At 36.0% G+C, this 22,652-nt stretch overlaps 1 protein-coding gene across 8 annotated transcripts in view; it reads right to left on the reverse strand.

The window, feature by feature from the left end:
• The window catches only part of Tsga10 (testis specific 10), a 120,692-nt gene that overhangs the window by 16,229 nt on the left and 81,811 nt on the right, over positions 1-22,652 (reverse strand). For all 8 annotated transcript variants that reach the window (XR_015448154.1, XR_002394763.2, XM_087203459.1 and 5 more), the window contains 4 exons: positions 20,209-20,264; positions 18,893-19,061; positions 15,538-15,648; positions 11,789-11,974 (listed from right to left, as the gene is read on the reverse strand). Coding sequence is in view for 6 of the 8 variants with exons in the window: in XM_087203459.1 (XP_087059585.1) it covers positions 11,789-11,974; positions 15,538-15,648; positions 18,893-19,061; positions 20,209-20,264 (522 nt within the window). In the remaining 2 variants the exon portion in view is untranslated. The remainder of the gene's footprint in view (positions 1-11,788; positions 11,975-15,537; positions 15,649-18,892; positions 19,062-20,208; positions 20,265-22,652) is intronic.

The raw sequence follows: 22,652 nt of genomic DNA on the forward strand, positions 1-22,652 counted from the left end.
TACTGTAACCACACACATTTATTTATTTGTTTGTTTGTTTGTTTATTTATTTATTTTTGAGTCAGGGTCTCACAACACTATGCAGTTCAGGCCAGCCTTGAACTATGTAGCCCAGGCTGGCCTCAAACTCTTGGCAATCCTCCTGCCTCAGCCTCCCAAGTGCTGGGACTACAGGTGTGTGTCACCATGCCTGGCTCCTGGGATTATAGGTGTGCACCATTACACCTGGCTAACATACTCATTATGACCAAAGATTTAAAGAGAAAAATAAGAAGGGAAGTGAAAGGCCTTACAATAGCCAAATAAAATATCTGGAAATAAAAATGATAATGTCTCAAATGAGCAACAGAATAAATATTTAAAAAGCTACACCTAAACATATCATATTCAAACTGCAAAAAATCAACATAAAGAGAAAATCGTGAAAAAAATTCAGATGGGAGAGAAAAGGAACAGAAATAAGACTACATCAGACTTCTCTTCAGAAATCATGCACACAAGACAGAAGAGTGAAATATTTAAAGTATTGAAAGAAAAAGCCTTCCACTCAGAATTCTATATCCAAAAACCTATCTTTCTAAAGTTAAGGAGAAATGTTCCCTCAAAGAAAAATTGAGGCAATCTGTTGCTAGTAGAACTACCTTCCAAGAAATAGTCAAAGAAGTTTTTCAGATACTTAGATCCACATAAATAAAATATCAAGGCTGGGCATTGTGGCACATGCCTGTAATCCCAGCACTCAGGAGGCTGAGAGGCAGGAAAATCATGGTGAGTTTGAGGCCAGTCTGGGCTACATGAGTTCAAGGCCAGCCTGGACTACAGAGTGAGACCCTGTCACCAAAAGAAAAAGAAAAAAAAGTATTAGAGAAGGAATAAATGAAGATAAAACTCTTTTCTTTTCCTCTTTTTAACTGACCTACCAGATAACAGTTTGTTAAAAATCATAGCAACAAGAGCCAGAGGCCCACCATTCCATTGGTAAGTGCGTGCAGATCCTGGGGAGCAACTGTGAGGCCCAGACTGGCACAGTTGCAGGCAGATCCCAGCAAGGGCTCTGCCCCGACCCCAGAGGCTCCTGCATACCCACCCAAGCCAAAGGCCCACCCAGAAAAGAACTGCACAGGCCCACAAGATTTAGCCAGAGGCCCACCATACCACTGGCCACAGCCAAAGACCCACCTGGAAAAAAGCTGCACAGGCACACAAGCAATACCCAGAGGCTTACCCTGATACCATTGATAAGTGTTTGGAGACTGAGGCCAAAGCCTGCGCAGACAACAAGAACTGGGGTGCACAGCTCCCAACCAAAGGCGCTCCCAGACAACAGCTACATAGGGGTCCCAGCAAGAGGCACACCTAGATACCATCCCAAGGGTGCACAGGCCCCAGCCAGAAGCCCACCCAGACAATAGGTCAGTTCAGGGATCCAGAAGGCCATGACTCTGAACCCAGGAATTGGTGTACTGGTGAGCAGCAGAGTAAAGGCTGCTTGGTGGCTTGCTGAGAACTGAAGACCACTGGGTGAGCAAAACATCATCTCAACAAAGGCACAGCAGACTGCATCTGCTGAAATGTGAAGACACACAAATAAGTCTCAAAACCAGACTTCCAGATCACCTAAGGCAACCCCAAAGGGCAACGAGATGGAATAATTTGATACTCAACCACCTGGATCCCTTGAACTGGCAACAAAAGAGGACCTGGAAAAAATGAAATCAGAAATAATTTCTCAGATAACAGCAGAGATTGTGCCCATAGTACAAGACATGATTAATAAATCTAGAGCAGATACAAATAAAAAAATACAGGAGCTGAGGAACATGATAGAATCCCAACATAGGAAACAAATGGAATCCATAAAAGAGATGCAAACAGATTTCAAGGAGATTAAAAACTCCACTGAAAGTTTATGGAGCACAATGAGCCAATGTGAGGATAGAATTTCAGATATAGAAGACTGGATGGCAATTAGCGATCAGGAAAAGAAAAATTTCTTAAAAACAATAAGGGACCACGAGAAATCAATCCAGCAGCTGTTAGACAATGCAAAGAAGAATAACATCAGAATGACTGGAGTCAATGAAGAAAGAGGAGAAAGTGCAGATGACATTAAAAAAAAACTGTTCACAGAAGTAATGGCAGAAAACTTCCCAAATAGGGGAAAAGAACTTGACATAGAGATAAGTGAGGCATATAGGACTCCAAATAGCCTTGATAAAAAAAAAATCTACACATAAGGATATAATTGTTAAAATTCCAGAAACCCAACAGAAGAACAAAATTCTACAGTCAGAAAAAAGAAACAAATGACATACAAAGGAAAGTCTATCAGAATCACAGCAGATTTCTCAACACAAACCCACAAGCCAAAAAGAGGGTGTACTCATGTATTTTAAGCCCTACAGGAAAACAGCCTCCAACCCAGACTGATGTACCCTGCAAAACTATCTTTCAAAATTGATGGAGAAATAAGACACTTTCATGACAAAGAGCACCTTAGGAACTTCATGAATACCAAACCAGCACTCCAAAAAATTTTAAACAATATCCGAGGAAAAGACAACAAGGATCACAACCCCAGGAAGCCCTGCAGAATGAATCCATCAGGCACGACAATAAATTAAATGCAAAGGGGAAGAATCCAACAAAAAGAAAAAGTCATGACAGGGATAAGTCAATACATACCAGTTAGAGCCATCAATGTTAATGGTTTCAATTCACCAATTAAAAGAAATAGACTGGCAGAATGGGTCAAGAAGGAAGATCTAAAAATATGCCACATATAAGAAACACACTTAATTCAAAAAGAAACTCATAGACTGAAAGTTAAAGGGTAGAAAACAATACTCCATGCAACAGGAACCGGAAAAAAAGCAGGAATAGCTAGCTATCCTCTTTGCAGATCAAGTGGATTTAAAACCAACACTGATTAAGAGAGACAAAGAAAGGGCCGGGGATTTAGCTCAGTGGTTCTGGCACCTGCCTCTTAAGTGCAAGGTACTGAGTTCAATCCCCGGTACCAAAAGAAAAAGAGAGAGAGAGAGAGAGAGAGACAAAGAAGGACACTACATCCTTGTAAAGGGAACAATCCAACAGGAAGAGATGACAATCATAAATATATATGCATCAAATGCTAGTGCACCCAACTATATAAAACAAATACTAACGGACATGAAAAGTCATATATGCACTAATACAATAGTAGTGAGGAACCTCAATACCCCACTGTCATAAATAGACAGACCAACTAGACAAAAAATAAGTAATGAAATACTAGAACTCAATCGAACTCTTGAACAAATGAACTTAACAGATGTTTACAGAGTGTTTCACCCCACAAAATCAGAATACACATTCTTTTCAGCTGCACACGGGTTGTTCTCCAAAATAGACCACATACTCACTCATAGAACATGTTTAAGTAAATGCAAAGGAATTGAAGTTATCCCCTGTATAATATCAGATCATAGTGCTTTGAAATTGGAGATCAACAGCAAAATAACCCACAAGAATTTCATAAACACACGGAAATTGAACAGCACACTTCTGAATAACCAATGGGTCACAGAGGAAATTAAAGAAGAAATCAGACAGTTCCTTCAATCAAATGACAATGACAAAACAACACATCAGAATCTATGGGACACAATGAAAGCCCTCTTACAAGAGGGAAATTCATAGCAGTGAATACTCATATTAGGAAAACACAGAGAGCCGAATTAAACAACCTGATGCTGAACCTCAAGCTTCTACAAAAAGAAGAGCAGGACAAACCTAAAGCTCATACAAGGGAGGAAATTATAAAGATCAGAGCAGAAATCAATTCAATGGAGACTAAGAGGATACAAAAACTTAATGAAACCAAGAGTTGGTTCTTTGAAAGAATAAACAAAATTGACAAACCCTTAGCCAACCTTATCAGAAAAAGGGAAGAAAAGGCCCCAATCCATGCAATTAGGAATGAAAAGGGTGAAATTACAACAGACCCAGCAGAAATCCAGAGGATCATCAATACCTACTTCAAGAGCCTATATGCCAATAAGATGGAAAACACAGAAGAAATGGACAGATTCCTAGATATGGATGAATTATGAAAGTTGATCGAAGTAGACCTAAAAATTCTAAACGACCCAATATCAATCAATGAAATTAAAAACGTAATTAAAAACTTACCAACTAAGAAAAGCCCGGGTCCTGATGGATTCACTGCTGAATTCTACAAGACATTTAGAGAGGAAGTACTGCCACTACTGTTTAAACTCTTCAATGAAATTGAAAGGGAAGGATTACTCCTGAATTCATTCCTGGAAGCAAGCATCACCTTGCTCCCCAAAGCAGAGAAAGACAAAACCAAAAAAGAGAACTATAGGCCGATCTCACTAATGAACATAGATGCAAAAATCCTTAATAAGATACTGGCAAATAGAAGGCAGAAGATCATCAAGATGATCATACACCCTGATCAAGTGGGATTCATCCCAGGGATGCAGGGATGGTTCAACATATGCAAATCAATCAGTGTAATACACTATATCAATAGAACCAAGGACAAAAACCATATGATCATCTCAACAGATGCAGAAAAAGCATGTGACAAAATCCAACATGCATTTATGATAAAAACCCTACAAAAAATTGGAATCGACGCTCTCTACCTCAATCTGATAAAAGCTATCTATGAAAAACTAACAGCCAATATCATACTAAATGGTTAAAAACTGAAATCCTTCACACTAAAATCAGGAACAAGACAAGGATGGCCACTATCACCACTCCTGTTCAATATAGTCTTGGAAACATGAGCCACGGCAATTAAAGAAGAGAAAGAAATACAGGAATGCAGATAGGAAATGAAGAAGCCAAATTGTCATATTTGCAGATGACATGATACTCTATACAGAATGCCCCAAGAACTCCACCAAAAGTCTTCTAGACTTAATAACCAAATTCAGTAGAGTTGCTGGATACAAGGTCAATACACAAAAATCAATAGCTTTCCTTTACACAAACAACAACGTCACTGAGAGAGAAATAGGGCAAACAATTCCTTTCACAATAGCACCCAAGAAACTGAAATACCTAGGAATCAACCTAACAAAAGAAATCAAAGACCTCTTCTGTGAAAACTGTAGCACTCTGAAAAGAGAGATGATGATATCAGAAAATGGAAAGACATGCCCTGCTCCTGGGTAGGAAGGATCAACATAGTGAAAATGGCCATACTTCAAAATTGCTATATAGATTCAATGTAATCCCAATTGAAATCCCAGCACCATACTTCACGGACCTTGAGAAAACAATCCAAAAATTCATTTGGAACAAGAAGAGACCCAGAATAGCAAAAGCAATTCTAGGTAACAGAGACATGGCAGGGGGTATCAAAACTCCCAACTTGAAACTATACTACAAAGCTACTGTGATAAAATCAGCATGGTACTGGCAAAGAAACAGACCTGAGGACCAGTGGAACAGATTACAAGATGCAGAAACAACTCCAGACATACTCAGCCACCTCATCTTTGACAAAGGAGCCAAACACCCTCACTGGAGGAAAGATAGCCTCTTTAATAAATGGGGCTGGAAAAATGGGTTTCAACTTGTCAAAGATTAAAAACTAGACCTATATCTCTCACCATGCACTAAATTAAAATCAAAATGGATTAAAGATCTAAACATTAAAATAGAAATGCTGAACTGGCTAGAAGAGAGGTTAGGTAGAACTCTTGAAGATACTGGTGTAGGAAAAGATTTTATGAACAAAACCTCAGTTGCACATGAACTAGCACAAACAACCAATACGTGGGATCTCTTCTTATTAAAAGGCTTCTGCACAGCAAGAGAAACCACCAGCAGTGTGAAGAGACAACCCACAATGTGGGAAAAAATCTTCACCTGCTCTTCCTCAGACAAAGGTCTATTATCTTAAATCTATAAAGAACTTTAAAAAAAATCAGACCTCCCAAATTTAAAGACCCAATCCGAAAATGGGCATCTGAAATGAACAGACATTTCTCAGACAAAGAAATAAAAACAGCAAATAAACATATGAAAAAATGTTCAACATCACTGGTCATTCGAGAGACGCAAATGAAAACAACGCTGAGATTCTACCTCATTCCAGAAAGAATGGCTGCTATCATAAAATCTACCAATAACAAATGCTAGTGGGGCTGTGGGGAAAGAGAAACCCTGCACCACTGCTGGTGCGAGTGTAGACTGGTGCAACCACTGTGGAAATCAGTATGGAGACACCTCAAAGAACTAGGATTGGAAGTCCCATTTGACCTAGCTCTTACCGTGCTGGGTATCTTCCCCAAAGGATTAAAAGACTCATACCACAGTGATGTATGTGCACCCATGTTCATACCAGCACAATTTGTAATAGCTAAAACTTGGAAACAGCCCAAATGCCCATCAGCTGGAGACTGGATCAAGAAAATGTGGTTTTTTTTATAAAATGGAGTACCACTCAGCCATAAAAAATGAGAAATTAAGAGACATTTATAGCTAAATGGGTGCACATTGAGGCGATACTCTAAGTGATATAAATAGGACAGACATGTGTAAATACCCAATAGATTCTCTAGTGTGAGAAACTGAAAGTGTAAATAAGGACTAAAAAGTATAATAGATAATGTGAAATAGGAAGAAAAGGGGCAAAGGGGAAGGGGAAATGGGAAGGGTAGGGGAAAGGAAAGAAGGGAATGGAATATGAGAAAAGGAAAAAATGGAAACAAAGTCTTTGTAAACAGGGAGGGATGGAAGGGTTGAAGGGAGGGCAGGGGAAGGGAGAAAAATAAGAACCAAGAGAGATTATGTAAAGGTGCAAATTTCCAATGATGAATGTCATTATATTGTATACCTAAAATATGCCAATAAAATAAAAATTAAATAAAATAATAGCAACAATATATTGAATTATTTCATCTTATAAATAGGTGAAATTAAGGATCACATGGGGATGAGACTGATGAATTTTCAAATATTTTGCTGTAAGTAACGTGCACTATTCATGAAGTGGTAGTTTTATGTGAAAACAGAGTTAGATTAGATAGAAATTTATATTGCAAATTGTAGGGCAACTACAAAAAGTTTTTTTAAAGCATAGTAAATATCCTAAGAGAAGGAACAGAACTGAGTTATATAAAATCCTCAATTAAAACCATAAAAGGGTTGGGGCTTTAGCTCAGTGGTTTTGCCGTCTGCTGCATAAGCGCAAGGACCCGAGTTCGATCCCCAGTACCAAAAACAAAAAAACATAAAAGACAGAAGAACTGAAGACAAAAAAAGAAACAAAGAACAGGATAATAAATAGAAAATGGTTACAAATACATCAAGTAAAATACAAATTATCAAGACAGACTGCAAAAGGCCTAAGTATATGTATCTATAAGAAACTCAAATGGTGTAAAGATGCTAATAGTAATTAAGGGAAAACTGGAGTACCTATCAATTTCAGAGAAGGTAGATTTCAGAATAAGAAAATTTATCAGAGACAGTGTTATAAAATAATAAAAAATTAAATTTTTCCAAGAGAACATAATAATACTTAAAATAGTATGCTCCTACCCTTAGAGATAGTGAAGGGGCTCAGAGAGAGGGGAAATGTAAAGGAGAGGGAAGTAAATAGATTGAAAATGACCCAGATATGCTATGTGCATGTATGAATTCCCCAAACATCACAATTCTGTATTACTAACATGAAGTAAAAAAGAAAATGTATACTCCTAACAGTATGTAGGACTCCTAAAGTATGTGAACATATATGAACCAAAACAACAAAAAAAGGAATGTCAAGAAGAGATACTCAAATCTACTATTACACATTATTACTAGAGAATGCAATATTTATATATCAATAATTGATAGATGCAGGAGGTAGAAAATCAGTAAGGATATCGCTGGACTGAGCAGCAGTGTCAATCAATAAGATCTAATTGACATTTCTATAGACTACTTCATCCAAAAGCAATAGGATATACATTGCTCTCAAACTCACATGGAATATTCACTAAGGTAGACTACATATGTCTTATATACCACATGTGAATAATAACAAAACAAAATGACAGAAGAGACGAGAACCATTACAAGTAACATTTTTATACTTCATTGGAATTAAGTTACTATAAACCTGAAGACGATTCCAATAAGTCAGATGTTGCGCTGGGGATTTAGCTCAGTGGTTTCGTCGCCTGCTGCACAAGCGCAAGGATCCGAGCTCAATCCTCGGTACCAAAAAAAAAATAATAATAACCAATAAGTCAGATGTTTGTGCCACACACCAAAGAAGTAATTCAAAAAACATAGTGGAAAAAAAAAATCACTAATGTAATTTAAATGCTTTGTTCTATATATTCATTTAATGCGAAAGAAAGCAGTAAATGAGGAATAGAGGAACAAAAAAGACATAAGTTATGTGGAAAAAGTAAAATGGCAAATGTAAGTCCAGTTATATCAATGTTAAATATGAATTAAGTAATTCAATCAAAAGGCAAAAATTATTAATCCTAAAATTAATATGGAAACTCAAAAAATCCAAAACAGCCAAACAATCTTGAAAAATAAAAAGAAAGCAACAGAAATTATGATTTCATGGCCCTGACAAAATGACACATAGATCAATGGAACAGATCTGAGCATCTAAAATGAATGCATTTGTCTGTAGCCTATTAATTTTTGATGAGAGTGCTGAGATCAATGAGGAAAGAAATCTTTTTGATAAATGTTGCTAGGACAACTGGACAGCCATATGTGAAGGGATGATTTTGCAACATGTACTTTATACCATATAGAAAAATTAACCAAGAGGGATCTAGCTGGGACTTCGGTAGTGAGAGTTAAAGGATATAATGTTTCTTCTTGAGGTCATGAAAATGTTTAGAAATGCGCTGGTGGCAAAACTCTATGAGTATGCAAATTCCATTAAACCATATTCTAGGTGAGTTGTCTGACATGTGAATTAGTCCCAATAAAGCTATTACAAAAAACAGTAACATAAAAATGGGTAGGATGCAGGTAAAGTAGTATGTAGAAAAAAATATCTAACTTTAAAGTATAAAAGAAGTATAGTATAAAGGAAGATGGTCTCAAACCAATGACATAAATGTCTACATTAAAATGGGAAAAGAAGGCCGGGAATTTAGCTCAGTGGTTCTGGCACCTGCCTCGCAAGCGCAAGGTCCTGAGTTAGATCCCTGGTACCAAAAAAAAAAAAAAAAATGGAAAAGAAGAGCAAATTAAATCCAAATTACGTGAGGAAATGAAAATCAATGATAGAGAAAAATAAATAAAATTAACACAGCTATATAAACGTATAACATACAAAATACATATACCTGACAAAGAAATATGTGAAATGTTTAAAAAGTCATACAACTTAGTAACAAGATGACAAACATTCCAGTAAAAAGATAGCTACCAGATCTGAACAGATACTTCACAAAAGAAGACAGATGAGTGACTAAGAAGCATGTGAAAAGCTACTCAACATCATTAGTCAAAGGGAAACACAAGTTAAAATTAACAATATCAAGTACTGGAGAAGATGTGGAGTAAGTGGAACTGTCATAAAATACAAGTGGCAGTGTAAAGTGGCATAAACACTTCAGAAAATAATCTGTCAATTTGTTACAAAGTTAAGCACAATTACCATAAGATCCAGCAATTCCATTTCTAGTTATTTACCAAGAAAAATAAAAATTTAGGTGCATGCATAGCCTTGAACAGAACGTTCACAGAAATTTTATTTTTCTTGACCAAAAACTGAAAATAAATTGTTATGGACTCTGTTGTGTCCCTCCAAATTCATACACTGAAACCCTAATGTGTGATGTGACTGAACTCAGAAAGAGGACATTCTAAAAAGGTAATTAAGGTTAAGCGGAAAGGGGTGAGGGTAAAGCTCAGCAGTAGAGCTTTTGCCTAACATGTGCGAGCCCTGGGTTTGATCTCCAGCACTATAGACACACACACACACACAAACACACACACACACACACAGAAGGTTAAACGTGGTTATAAGTGTGGGACCCTCTTCCAAGATGACTGATGTCCTTAAAGAGGAACAACAGACACGTAGGATGTGCACACACAGAAGAAAGCCACATGAGGACACAGAAGGCAGCTATTTGTGGAACAGGGAGAAAGGCCACAGAATGCCAGCACTGTGATCCTGGACTTTTAGCCTCCAGAAATGCAAGAAAATATATTGTTGAAGCCACTTGGCCTGTGATATTTTTTATGGTGTCCCTAGCAGACTAGTACATAACTTAAATGCCCGTCCACAGGTGAATACAGGAATGATTCCTGTACATTCACTACACAAGTGAAAAGGAAAGCTACACAATAAGAAGGAATGAACTAACAAATTAACATAGAACATGTATGAACTTCAAAAATACACTGAAAGAATCCAAGACACAAATAAGTACATACTGTGTGATTCCACTTTTCTACCCTTTCCAAAATAGTAGAAAAGGCAAATCTAATCTGTGCTGACAGAAAACAGTCAGGATTGCCTGATTTGGGATGTGATGGGGGGTTCAAGGGAATATTGGGGAGGTGATGGAAATGTGCTACATCTTGATCGCAGTGGTAATTGTACAGTTTACTTATTTATCAAAATTCACTAAATTGTATGTTTAAAGTGAGTTTATTTCATGTAAATTATACTTCAATACAGTTGATTTTAAAATTAGATTTACCAAAAATGTATAAGAAAGTAAACAAATTAGATGTTACATTAATATATAAAAGCACACACTGAAGCAAAAATGTTGGTTATTCAAATGAGTTATTACACAATGATAAAAGTAATATTTTCATCAGAAATATATAAAAACACAGGACTGGTATAAAACTAATAGTAGCTTCAAAAACAAAGCAAAAAAAGAGAAAAAAGTATTAAAAGGAACAAAGACAAATCTACAATTATAGAGGAAGATGTGAAGACATCTTCTCCAGAAATTAAAATACAAAGAACACAAAATTAGTAAAGATTTATAAGAACTGAATGACATAGTTACATCTAATCTAATATATACATTTACATGTTATGTGTAACACACACGTATGCATGGACTCAAAAATAAGTGAGTATACATGCTTTTTAAGCTCATGTAGATTATCATTAAATACCGCCCTGACATTAAGTCTTAATAGATACCAAACAATTGGTATCATACAAGCCATTTTGTCTGATCATAATATTAGAAATAATAGATATCAAAATACTAGACATAACAAAGTTGCAAAGTGGTATCTACAGTATGTTATCACTTAAATGAAAAGTTAAAACCAAAACAACATTCTCTATAATAGATGGGTAACATATGCCAAAAAAGTATAAAGACATAAAAAGGGGTTAGACAAATTGACATAAAACTTACATCAACTATTAGGCAAGAAGAAAGAGAGAAAGGATGAGAAGCTGTATCTGTAATGTTGTTTCTTTAAACAAAGACATATGATTGATTATATGAAGCAAATATGACAAAATGTTAGTGTTCTTACATCTGGAGGATGGGGATTTGTGTGTCTTATTACCTTTTTTGTACTTTTTATATGTTTTAGTTTCCAAATTTTAAAAAAATACTAAAAGTTATTCTGTTTATACAGTAGATAAGAGACTAGAGGAGAACCAGAGTAGATACAAGAATTGTTAGAAGGCTACAATTCACTGTGTATTTAAATAACATAACGTCTGCCTAGCTATTAACTTATGGGAAATCAAACAAAAGTTTAAATATGATACTGGATGCATTATAAAGGCATCACCCCGACGTACTTGCTCAACTTCTCTGTTGAGGGCATCTACTTTTTCTTTCAATCTGTTACCCTCTGCTTCAGCAGTGATAAGTTCCAATTTGAGGGTATTGTTATCTGCCTCTAATTGGCGGGCCTTATTTTCCCAGTTTTCAGCATCTTCACTGGCTTTTCGGAGTTGATCCATTATTTGCCGGTTCTCAGATTCCTGAAAAGCAAATCTTAGGTATTATTTAAAACCTCTATGAGAAAATCTATTCAGACTCTTAGTTTACAAACCTAGCCATCCTGTAATTAAGCAAAAAGCAGATCAATCAGAATCTGTTGTAGCTTAGTCAGTTATCTACCTAGTGAATTAAGTCAAGTTAATTACTCTTCAGGAACTGGATAACAGGTTTTTACGTTTCCTTGGGTTCAAACAAAACTCTCATTGCCTCCTTTTCCCATGCTTCTTACTGACTCCTTGCTGGTCTGACTTCTGAGCCTTTGATCTTTTGTGTCTGTGTATTCTTTCTTATTTATGACCACTTTACTGGGTTGTACTGGTTACAAAGCTTCTGAATTCTTACACAGCTGAAGGGTCAACTTCTGCAAATTCTCTTGGTTTAGAGCATTTCCTGTCTGCTGCCTTTCATTCACAAACCCAGCCTTAATTTTCCTGAGCATGGGCTATAATTCACTTTTACTTGTTATTCTAATTACTTGCCTGAAATTGCTCACAAGTTAAATATCAAACCTATGCCAATAAACACTATTTGTAAACTATATGAATTCATGTGTAAACTGGACATACAGTGTAGAACCAGGTTTTTTCAACCTTCAAAGTTATACCTTGAGTGGACTGATTGAATAGGATCTTCTTTCTAGAGAAAAAATTTAGCTCCACAGATAATACACTATGCTGAATAATCATTATTAGGCTATTTTTGAAACATCTTAGTATTATGGGTTGGCCAAGTTATTCTAAGAAATCAGCTATAATTTCAGTAATTAATAAAAGGGCATTAGATTTCTTTCACTGCTACCTGTTAATAAATACCACATTTCTCTATCAGAAATCCTGCGCTAAATAAAATGACCAAATTGCAAATAAATAATGTTCAACTCTATAAGCCTTTCAAATCAGATTTATGTTCTCACAGTTAAGATTACTTAATCCTAAGAAACTAGAAAAAAAAAAAAAGAAAGAAACTGACTGAAACTCAGTTAATATTGCCACCTTGTGGTTTCTAATATGAAAGAACTTTACCAAGTCTGTTAACAAATTAATACTGTATACTAAACTGCTTGCTTGGCTTTCAAGATTCAGATATTCCAGATGCGCCAGTAGAAACCTAATGTATGTTTTCTGTAATTATACTACAAACAATAGTTGTGCATGGAGCAAGTGATCAAGAGTTACCAGGTAAAATACACACAAACTGAATTATACCCATGTCAACTTTTACCTTTTTTAACTGCCTATAGATCTTATTGTCTATGCCATTTGCTTAAAACTGCCAGATAGTTTACGTAGTTAGGTGTGGATATACTGTCTCCTTAGTATTTTGAATTTCTCCACGATAGGAATCTTTTTTTTTTTTTTTGGTACCAAGGATCAAACTTGGGTCGTTGTGCTTGCAAGGCAGACAGCGGAACCACTGAGCTAAATCCCCGGCCCCAAGATAGGAACCTTTTTAATGTTAAATTTAGTTTTATGACCAATGAAAAGTTGAAAAAGGATTGCAGAAAACATCTCTCCTGACCTCTAGCCACCCAGAGCCCCTCCCTCTTGGTAATCAAAAGCCACATTTTGAGCTTTTCTACATCCTCCCATGCAGATTAGAGAAGTATGGGGCCCAAGAGAGGCAACATTATGAAGAAAATGAAGCTGTTTCTACTTCAGGACCTCTCCAGGTCTATTTGGTACCTCTCTCATCCTGCACACTGAGAAAATGAATAAAATACCACACACTTCTTGATGCTCCTCTCTACCAAATGGATGCCTGGTTTGTTCTCCCTGGGAGTACCTGAACCCATCCAGTACTGTGAAATGCAGTCTCACAAACAAACCCAAAGTAGATGCTAAAAGCTAAGAGAAGCTTGATGTGTGATATCTGAAAATACAATTCTAAAATCTAAATACTCCATAATGGTGGAATTTCAGGTAATGTGAGTGATAAACCAGGGAGATTTAACGGAAGTATCTAGCATTGGCTAAAAGCTTACTACATATTAAACACTTTTCTGGATACTCATTGATTTCTTTTTGACTTATTCCACAGTATATTTACTCATAGATGACTCATTCTACTTGGTGTTTTATATACTTTATTTCATGTGCTTGGATGTTCTTTCCAACTACAGTTGGGAAATGGAGACTCAAGGCAAGCACCCCGAGTAAATCACAGCATTAACGAGGAAAAAAAGCCACATCTGGCTGATTCCAAACGGTATTGCATTATTAATACCCTAAAAACAGTAAGTATAGGAAACCACTTGCTTTCTCTACATTAGGCCTGAAAGCAAGGATTGTAATTAGGGATTCTTAGATTCTCTTAAATCTCAGAGCCTTTACAGTCCTATGTACACTATGAACAAATATTCAAGACATATTTGGACTGATATTAAATGATATGTTAAATAAAATAAGGAGTGGAGGGGAAGAGTTCCCATTAACAGTGTAAGTAGTAAGTAGGTAGCACCACACCCTATTATAAAGCTCAATCAATGTACACTCTGAGATATTTTGTCTAATTGGCATATCCACCATCCTTGGTCAAGCTCTATGTTTATTCCAGGGTTACTACTTGGGATCATCTGCTGTCACATATGCACACCTACCTGACCAAAGAGTTGCTAACAAAGAAGTACAAAGAACAGTCATTGGCCCTGTGGTCCTACAAAACAGATGGCCCCATAACAGGATGATCAATTCTGATCTTCTACATAACCAGGAAGGAAACCTTTGTCACAGGTTTATCACTGAAAACCCCACCATTTTCAAACATAAGAGAGCCCAACTTGATAGTGGTCTTTTGTCTGTTATCCAGGTAGGAAGATTCTGTTTTTCTTGAGTGTTTAAGTGTAGCAAACCAAAAGGCACATTTTTTTTTTTTTTGGTACTGGGCATTGGACTCAGGACCGTATGCTTGTGAGCCAGGTGCAACACCACTGAGCTAAATCCCTGGCCCAAAAGGCACATATTCTTAACTCACCTTCCTGGACATTGGTGACAGTCTAAATATATAGTCAATTTACCACTGTCAAAACTAAAATAATGCTATGTAGTAAAGAAAGACTTGAGTTATCTCTTCTGATGTGTATAATGAATTACTAAATTAATTCTTATAAACTCTTAGGTATTGTTATGGTTTCTATCTAGATGTCCCCTCAAAGCCTCACGCTCATAGGTGGGCTTTTCGGGGGGTGACTGGATCATGGTGTGATTCTCATCACTGGATCAGTCCACTGATGGGTTTATAACTGGACATGCTATTGAGAGGTGAAGCCTGGCGGAAAGAAGTGGGTCACTGGGGACATGGCCTGGAAGGTATATATCTTTCATCGTCCTTTGATCCTTCTCACTGCTTCTTGCCTACCATGTCATGAGCTCTTTCTACTCTGCCAGTCACCCTGCCTTGGAGCGAGCCGACTATGGACTGAAACCTCTACAAACTGTGAGCCAAAATAAATCCTTTTTCCTTCAAATTGTGGGTGTCAGGTATTGTATCTCAGCAAAGAGAAAGTAACTAAGGTTTCATGAGCAAGGAGAAAAATATATATACATACTTCTGACTTTAATATATTCTTCAGCTTGTTAACTTCCAAATTAGTATCTTGGACCTTCTGTTTTATGTCATTAAGTTCATTATGTGTATCATTCAGTTTTTTGGACAATGTCTATGGAAAAAAGATAGTTAGATATGACAACAAACAAACAAAAAATCCTATGTGTAAAAATATCACCAAAAATAAAAATTTAAATATTTGCCACAAATATAATAAAATTAATATACCTAATAAATAAAATTCACATAAACATGGTGAGGAAACACAAAAGCCTAAGAGTAAACGATCAAAGGACCCAAACAGATAATTCACAAAATGGAAACATAATTAGATAATACTTGAAAAAAAATTAAACATTACTAGTAACCAAAGATATGGTAATTAAGACAAGAAATACTATTTTGCCCACAAAATTAGTAAAGATTTAAAACTTCAGTTCTAGAAGGAATGGGTATTTCCGTGTACTGTTCACTCCAAACATAAATTTGCAAAAAACAAATTTGTGTTCAGCTACATGAACAGACATTTTTAAATGTTCATTAAAAACAAGAGAGAAAATGTAGGCAAAGGTAAATAAGGGCTTACTATATTTTAAAATATAAAACATTCTATTTAATTAAATTTAAATTTTAAAAAAGAAACCTCATAAGCTTTGGCTCGATGTGATGAAATCTAGTAACATTTAGTAGAGATTGTTTATAAAGATGTTATAATAAAAAATGTTTATTCACATTAGCTGAATGATGCAGCAAATAATCATGTATATGCACACTGGTGCAATCACACAGTGAAATGTTTGGCGTAATTTTTAATAATAGAGGGAAATGCAATCTATGTTAAATTTTTAAAAATCAGGCTAAAATACAAAAGTACCCCATCCCAATTTCTCAAAAAATGTGGTATCATGGATAAATTTTTTTAAGTTTCTCATTTTCTACAGTACTGGATCTTAATCTGTCATACATAGAGAGATCCCTTTGTCTAACCTTAGGTCTATGACCCAAAAGAAGAAGAAAACTAATTTGGAACATATATTACCAGTTTTCTTTCTGATGATCAAAAGTGTTTATGGACAGCGGAATGGGGAAAAAAATAAGCAAGATATATTATGCAAAGGTACAAATTCCCAATGATGAATGTCAGCATATTGTATACCTAAAATGTACCGATAAAATGAATGAATAAAAAAGTGTTTATGGAGTTTTGACAAGGCAGAAAATGTTTATGTTACAGTAAGGTAACAATTAGCTACAAAATATTGAGTGATATGCTGGATACTATGGCAGGTGCTTTCCAGGTAGGTGGTGTAATCATACAATTGCTAAACGTTTAAATTTAAAATTTATTTCATGAATGTCTTTAGTGGTGCTATTTGTGGCTGCTTCAATGATTCAAACTGTACACCTGTCAAGGTCATGTTGGGTTTTTTGGGGTGTTTTTTTGGTACCAGGGATCCAACTCGGGTCCTTGCGCTTGCGAGGCAGGTGGCAGAGCCACTGAGCTAAATCTGTCAAGGTCATTTTGACTTTGGGGAACAGTGAAAAGAGGCTCAGTTCCTCAGGTGGTGAATAAGTCGACTCAGGATGCCTTGTAATGTTTTTACAAGCCTGCCTTTCCATTGGATGGCATACGGCAGCATTCACTGTACAGTATTTTTGTAAAGATATGAAAGAGGATCTCCAGAACTGCTTCAGAAAATGGCAAGAACAATGTGTTTGAACTAAGGAGAAGCATTCTGAGAGGAGTTAATGGCAATGTCTCTTTTACTGTAATAAATTTTAAAAAATTAAATACACTATTTTTTACTAGACCTTGTACCTTCTCATTAACTATTCATTTTTACAGATTATGTAATAAGAGACAGAGAAGTTAAACCATATAATTACACAACTTGTAGTGATATTCAACTCTATATAAAGTGGTGTGGTTTTTATTTTAGCTACATTAAAAAGCATATGTTAAAAAAGTATTTAAAATGTTAAGTACACTGAAAATCACTTTTTAAAAAGTCAAATGTTGTGACTAACTGTGGATGATAAGATATCATCCTTTTTCTTGACTTGTTTAAAGGAAACAGGTTTTCTATAATAAGCTTCTATTTCCTAACCAATAAAAAACAAAACTAAATTTCTAGTTTTTTGTAAACACAAGTTAGCCTATTTGCTAGTGTAAACAGAGTACACAAAAGTAGACTTTGTAAATTCTTCTGGTTTTTATTGCTGTTCATTAATTTTTTAAAAAATAAACATTATTTAGAATAGTTCTGGTTTTATAGGAATGTTGTTAAATTAGTACAGAGAGCCCACACACACTCCACACTCACTTTCCTCTATTTCAGCATTTTATCTTGTATGGTAAAGTTATCAAAATTAATGAACTAACATTAATACATCATTATCTGAAGTCTGTATTGTAAGCAGTTCTTCCATTTTTACAAAATGTACTTTTTCTAAATTCCAGAATCCCATCAACTGTTGAACAAAGTATTTTAATGTCTCAAATAATTTTTATAATTAAAGTGTTTCAATATATAGCTATTTATGTAAATTAACAGTTTTAACAGTTAAAGAATACAGGTTTTATGATTCAAACTAAACTCCTGGAAAATGATATCGAAGTAGGGGAAATCATTTGGACTTAAGAATACTGAGGGGGAAAGAAAGTTTCCAAATAGAATATTTTAATGTTCCAGTTAAAATATTGTTATTAGAAATGAGAACTGTGAATTAGACTGAAATATACTAGCTTAGAAAAAGTTATTATAAAAAGAATTTTCCCGGGCCGGGGATTTAGCTCGGTGGTTCCGCCGCCTGCCTTGCAAGGCCAAGGACCCGAGTTCGATCCCTGGTACCAAAAAAAAAAAAAAAAAAAGAATTTTTCTAAAAGAAATCACAGTGCTAAAGAGGACCAAAAAAAATGTGGCATCGTCCTTATTAAACAGAATAATACATAGTTCATTAAATAAATTTACCCTTTCCTTTAATGTTTCTGATGGCTTTTATCCTCATTTGTTGATTTAATCAGTAAAGAAGTACTTTCTAAGGTATAATACAAATCTATTATACCCCATTTCTTCTTTTAATATTTAACACTTTATGTCTGAGAATTTCATTTATAATTTTTTTTTTTTTGGTACCAGGTACTGAACTTGGGACCTTGCACTTGTGAGGCAGGCGATGGCACCACTGAGCTAAATCCCCAGCCCCTCATTTATAAATTAAATGGCATATTCTGTCATAAAAATTTTTTAAATGGCTGGTTCCAATGTTTGAGCTTTTGTACAAGATAAAATTAGGGTTGTGCCTTGGGAGAAATATTTTTTTTCTTGGAGAAAAGGATTCTAGAACACGTGTACCTGGTTTTCTTGCTTAGCTTTGCCCAACTGCTCTTGGAGATTGTCATTGTCATGAGCCAAGACATCTCTTTCCCTAGCAATGTGAGCCAGCTCATCATTTGTTTCATGCAGTTGTCGACGCATTCTGGAGATATCTTGTTCACACATAATGAGGGCTTCAGTCGACTGTCTATTCCACAAATCAAATAGTACATAAGAAGAGACATTTTACTGAAACACAGTAACAAATGCTCACAAGACAGAAGATGGACAGTATGAAAACATTTGGGGAAGTTTTAAACATGTTTAAATGTATAGGATATTGCAAAGACAGCACATTAGTTTCTCTACATTGCTATCATTTCACTATGAAAGGCACTAAATATATGTACGAGCCAATGATTTGCTAAGTATTTTAAAACTTTTGACATTCACGAATAGGAAGGCCTTCATCCTACCTCTAGCTGTTATGGCTTTGTCTCCTTTGTAGATTCCTCTTCTTCTGCCCCCTTAAAAATTAATGTTTTTCAGGGCTCAAACCTTGGCCTCCTGATTCTCCTCACACTAGTCTTTCTCTCAGAGAAACCCCATTTGTATCTGTGGCTCTAACCCCAACTACACCCAGATGACTCCAGAGCCATGAACTCCAGCCTTAGCTCCTCTGCTAACATGCCAGACTCAAGCTTACAGGACCTGTCTACAACAAGGTCTCAAAGGCTCTTTAAGTTCAGAGGCAGAACCACCTTTCTCCTCACATTTTTGTGATACTCAGTATTGATAAACACCTCACTACTTCTGTTCCCCAACCCCTAAACCCCCAACTCCTCTGCCTGGATAATCTAATACACACACACACACACACACACACACACACACACACACACCCCTCTTTAAGTCTTCAATGACACACACACACACACACACACACACACACACACACACACACCCCTCTTTAAGTCTTCAATGATTTTTTTATGGCCCAACAGGTGAAACCAAGACTCATTTGTCTATAACACAGGCCTCTTTGAGCCTGTTTAGCTTCTTCTTCCTTCATTCATTATTTCGGGTTCCAGCAACACTCACCTACTTGTAGTTCACGAGCCTCTTGAATATGATTTGTGATTCTTTGCCATTTTAAAACTTTGAGTGTCCTTCTCTTTATTTTGCTTGGCAAACAGCATCTTCTCTTTTAGTTCCCTAGACATATTCATACCTCCCTTGAACATTAACAGAGTTATCACCTCACCCATAACACTAAGCCTCTTGTTCCTTACTCTTTGCACTTTACATAGTACTTTGCCCCTGCTAAGTGCTCAAATATTTGTTGAATGCCTTACCTTGATGCCTGCTCCATCTCAGCAATGATATTCTTCATGCCTGAAATGGTCTTTTCCTTGAAAAGTAATATAAATGTTAAATAAAAATTATCTTAAACTGTTATTTCTGTAAAAACTGAATAAACAAAAAGAAAATGTCCCCTCACTTTTTGATTTTCACTTCATTTTGAACATGTCTATTCTTCTGTGCATTTAAAGCCTACTATATCAATACAAATATTTGGACTGTGCAAAAACAGATTATGTTCATTAAAGTAAAGGCTACTTTTAGGTCTACTGATCTTAGATAATATATAAAATGCATTGTTAAAAGATTTGTACAGTCACCTAGCAATACAATACCCCCATAATCAACTTGTTTTATTTTTCCTCTAGGGAAATCAATGGTTTGGTATTGGAATCTTTTATAATGAATAGGATTCATTCACTTCCTTATATTCTTCATGTTATAAAACCTAGGGAAGTGAATCACATGGAACTAAATTTAGTTCATCACAAAAATAACTATGATTGAATATATTTTTTATATTAGTCAGCAATCTCATCTTCAAAAAGTTGCTCCAACTGAATTATTTATAAGATATTAATTCATGAGCATGAGATAGTAAGGAGGAAGTACTAGTCCTAGGCCAAAGATATAGTAACTATTTATATTCTCCCTTTTCAGGGGTATAGTAAGAGAATAGAAATAGTAGATTCCATTGAAGCTGAAATGGGTTTGAATATCCTTAATGCCTTCAATACCATTTACACATCTTTTAAAACTGTCACTGAGCCTGAGCTAGTTTAACTATAAACAGATACTTAGAGCTAATGTTAACCTTTTAAAAAATAGAAAGAAAATTATCCTTTCACTTAATAATAACTAGATTTAACTTTGTCCTTTGGATTTTAAATCCTTAGTAACTGAGAATGAGTAGAAAAATGAAATATATTTCTCAATCAATACTGTCCCTGTCTCTACAGAGACGGTTTAGTATGTGTGCACTATCTTCATTTATACTACCTTCCTTTACTCTATCTTCCTTTATTTATGTGTCCCCTCTCCAGAGTAATTTTAGCTTCTGTTCCTTTTCTACTTTCTCATAGAATGGTGAAGATTCTACATCTGGCTATAGTGGATATTGTAGTATAGTTAAAGTATCCACTAACAAAAACAGTTAAACCTCTTTGGGAACAAGCTTGTGGAGAAAAAAACTCAAACAGAAAATACTGCTAAACATAGAATGTTTACATGTTCTAAAGATATAATTTAATGTATTTTAAAATTCTAAAAACCTAACTGAACTTCTAATGCTTTTGAAAGTCATTACTTGGTTGAGCTTGAAATATACTTTATAACCTTTAAAAGGACTTTCCTTTATTAACAGAAATGTACCTTGAAGTAAGGTTCTATAGGAACACTATAAAATACCAAGGAAACAAAACTAATCAATAGAAGGCTAGGGATTTAGCTCAGTGGTTCTGGCGCCTGCCTCGCAAGCGCAAAGTCCTGAGTTTGATCCCTGGTACCAAAAAAACCCCCACAAAACCAACAACAACAAAAAAAGCTACTCAATAGAATCTAATAATATATCCTCAACCTATTTTTCTCTTAATAGGACTCCAATACCGCCATTACATTAGCAATTTAATAGTCCTTCTACAACCTCAGTATGTTCATCCAGCCAGGAACATAGATTCATGTTAATTACTACAATTTGGTTTACAGGATGGTCATAAATGAATGTATTAAGAAAGAAGAAAAACTAAAGACTTACACAAATAATTCGGCCTTTTCTTACTCAAAAAACTATGAGCTTGCTACTCAGTTTTCTATCATTAATTGGTAGCAAATAGTAAAACATCATCTTATTCACTATAATGTAGACTTTTCCAAATTAATTTATTTCTGTAATTGCAATATTAGACTATAAAACAGTCCTTCCTGAGAAGCTGAACCGGTTCCAGCACCCGGAAGGAAGCTCCCCTACCGCCATTGCATGCTCCTAGGGCAGAGAAGGTGAGCTGGTCCCAGCACCCGGAAGGAAGCTCCCCCGCTGCCATCCCAAGCTCCTAGGGCAGAGAAGGTGAGCCGGTCCCAGAACCCAGCAGGAAGCTCCCCTGCCACCATCTTAAGCTCCTAGGGCAGAGAAGCTCAGCCGGTCCCAGCACCTGGAAGGAAGCTCCCCCATCACCATCCCAAGCTCCTAGGGCAGAGAAGGTGAGCCACGCGGGTGCCAGAAGCACCACACCCCCGCCCCGTGGAAATGAGAAGACACATAAACAAGCCTCAAAACCAGACCTCTGGGTCACCTACAGCAACCCAAAAGGGAAACGAGATGGAACACGCTGATACTCAACCACCTGGACTCTCTGAACTGGCAACAAAAGAGGACCTGGGAAAAATGAAATCAGAAATAATTACTCAGATAGCAGCAAAGATTGTGCTCATGGTGCAAGAC

Source organism: Heterocephalus glaber, unplaced genomic scaffold, assembly GCF_053883595.1.
Source record: "Heterocephalus glaber isolate CG9 unplaced genomic scaffold, H.glaber_assembly_v1.0 deba00000470, whole genome shotgun sequence".
In the NCBI taxonomy this organism is placed as follows: Eukaryota; Metazoa; Chordata; class Mammalia; order Rodentia; family Bathyergidae; genus Heterocephalus; species Heterocephalus glaber.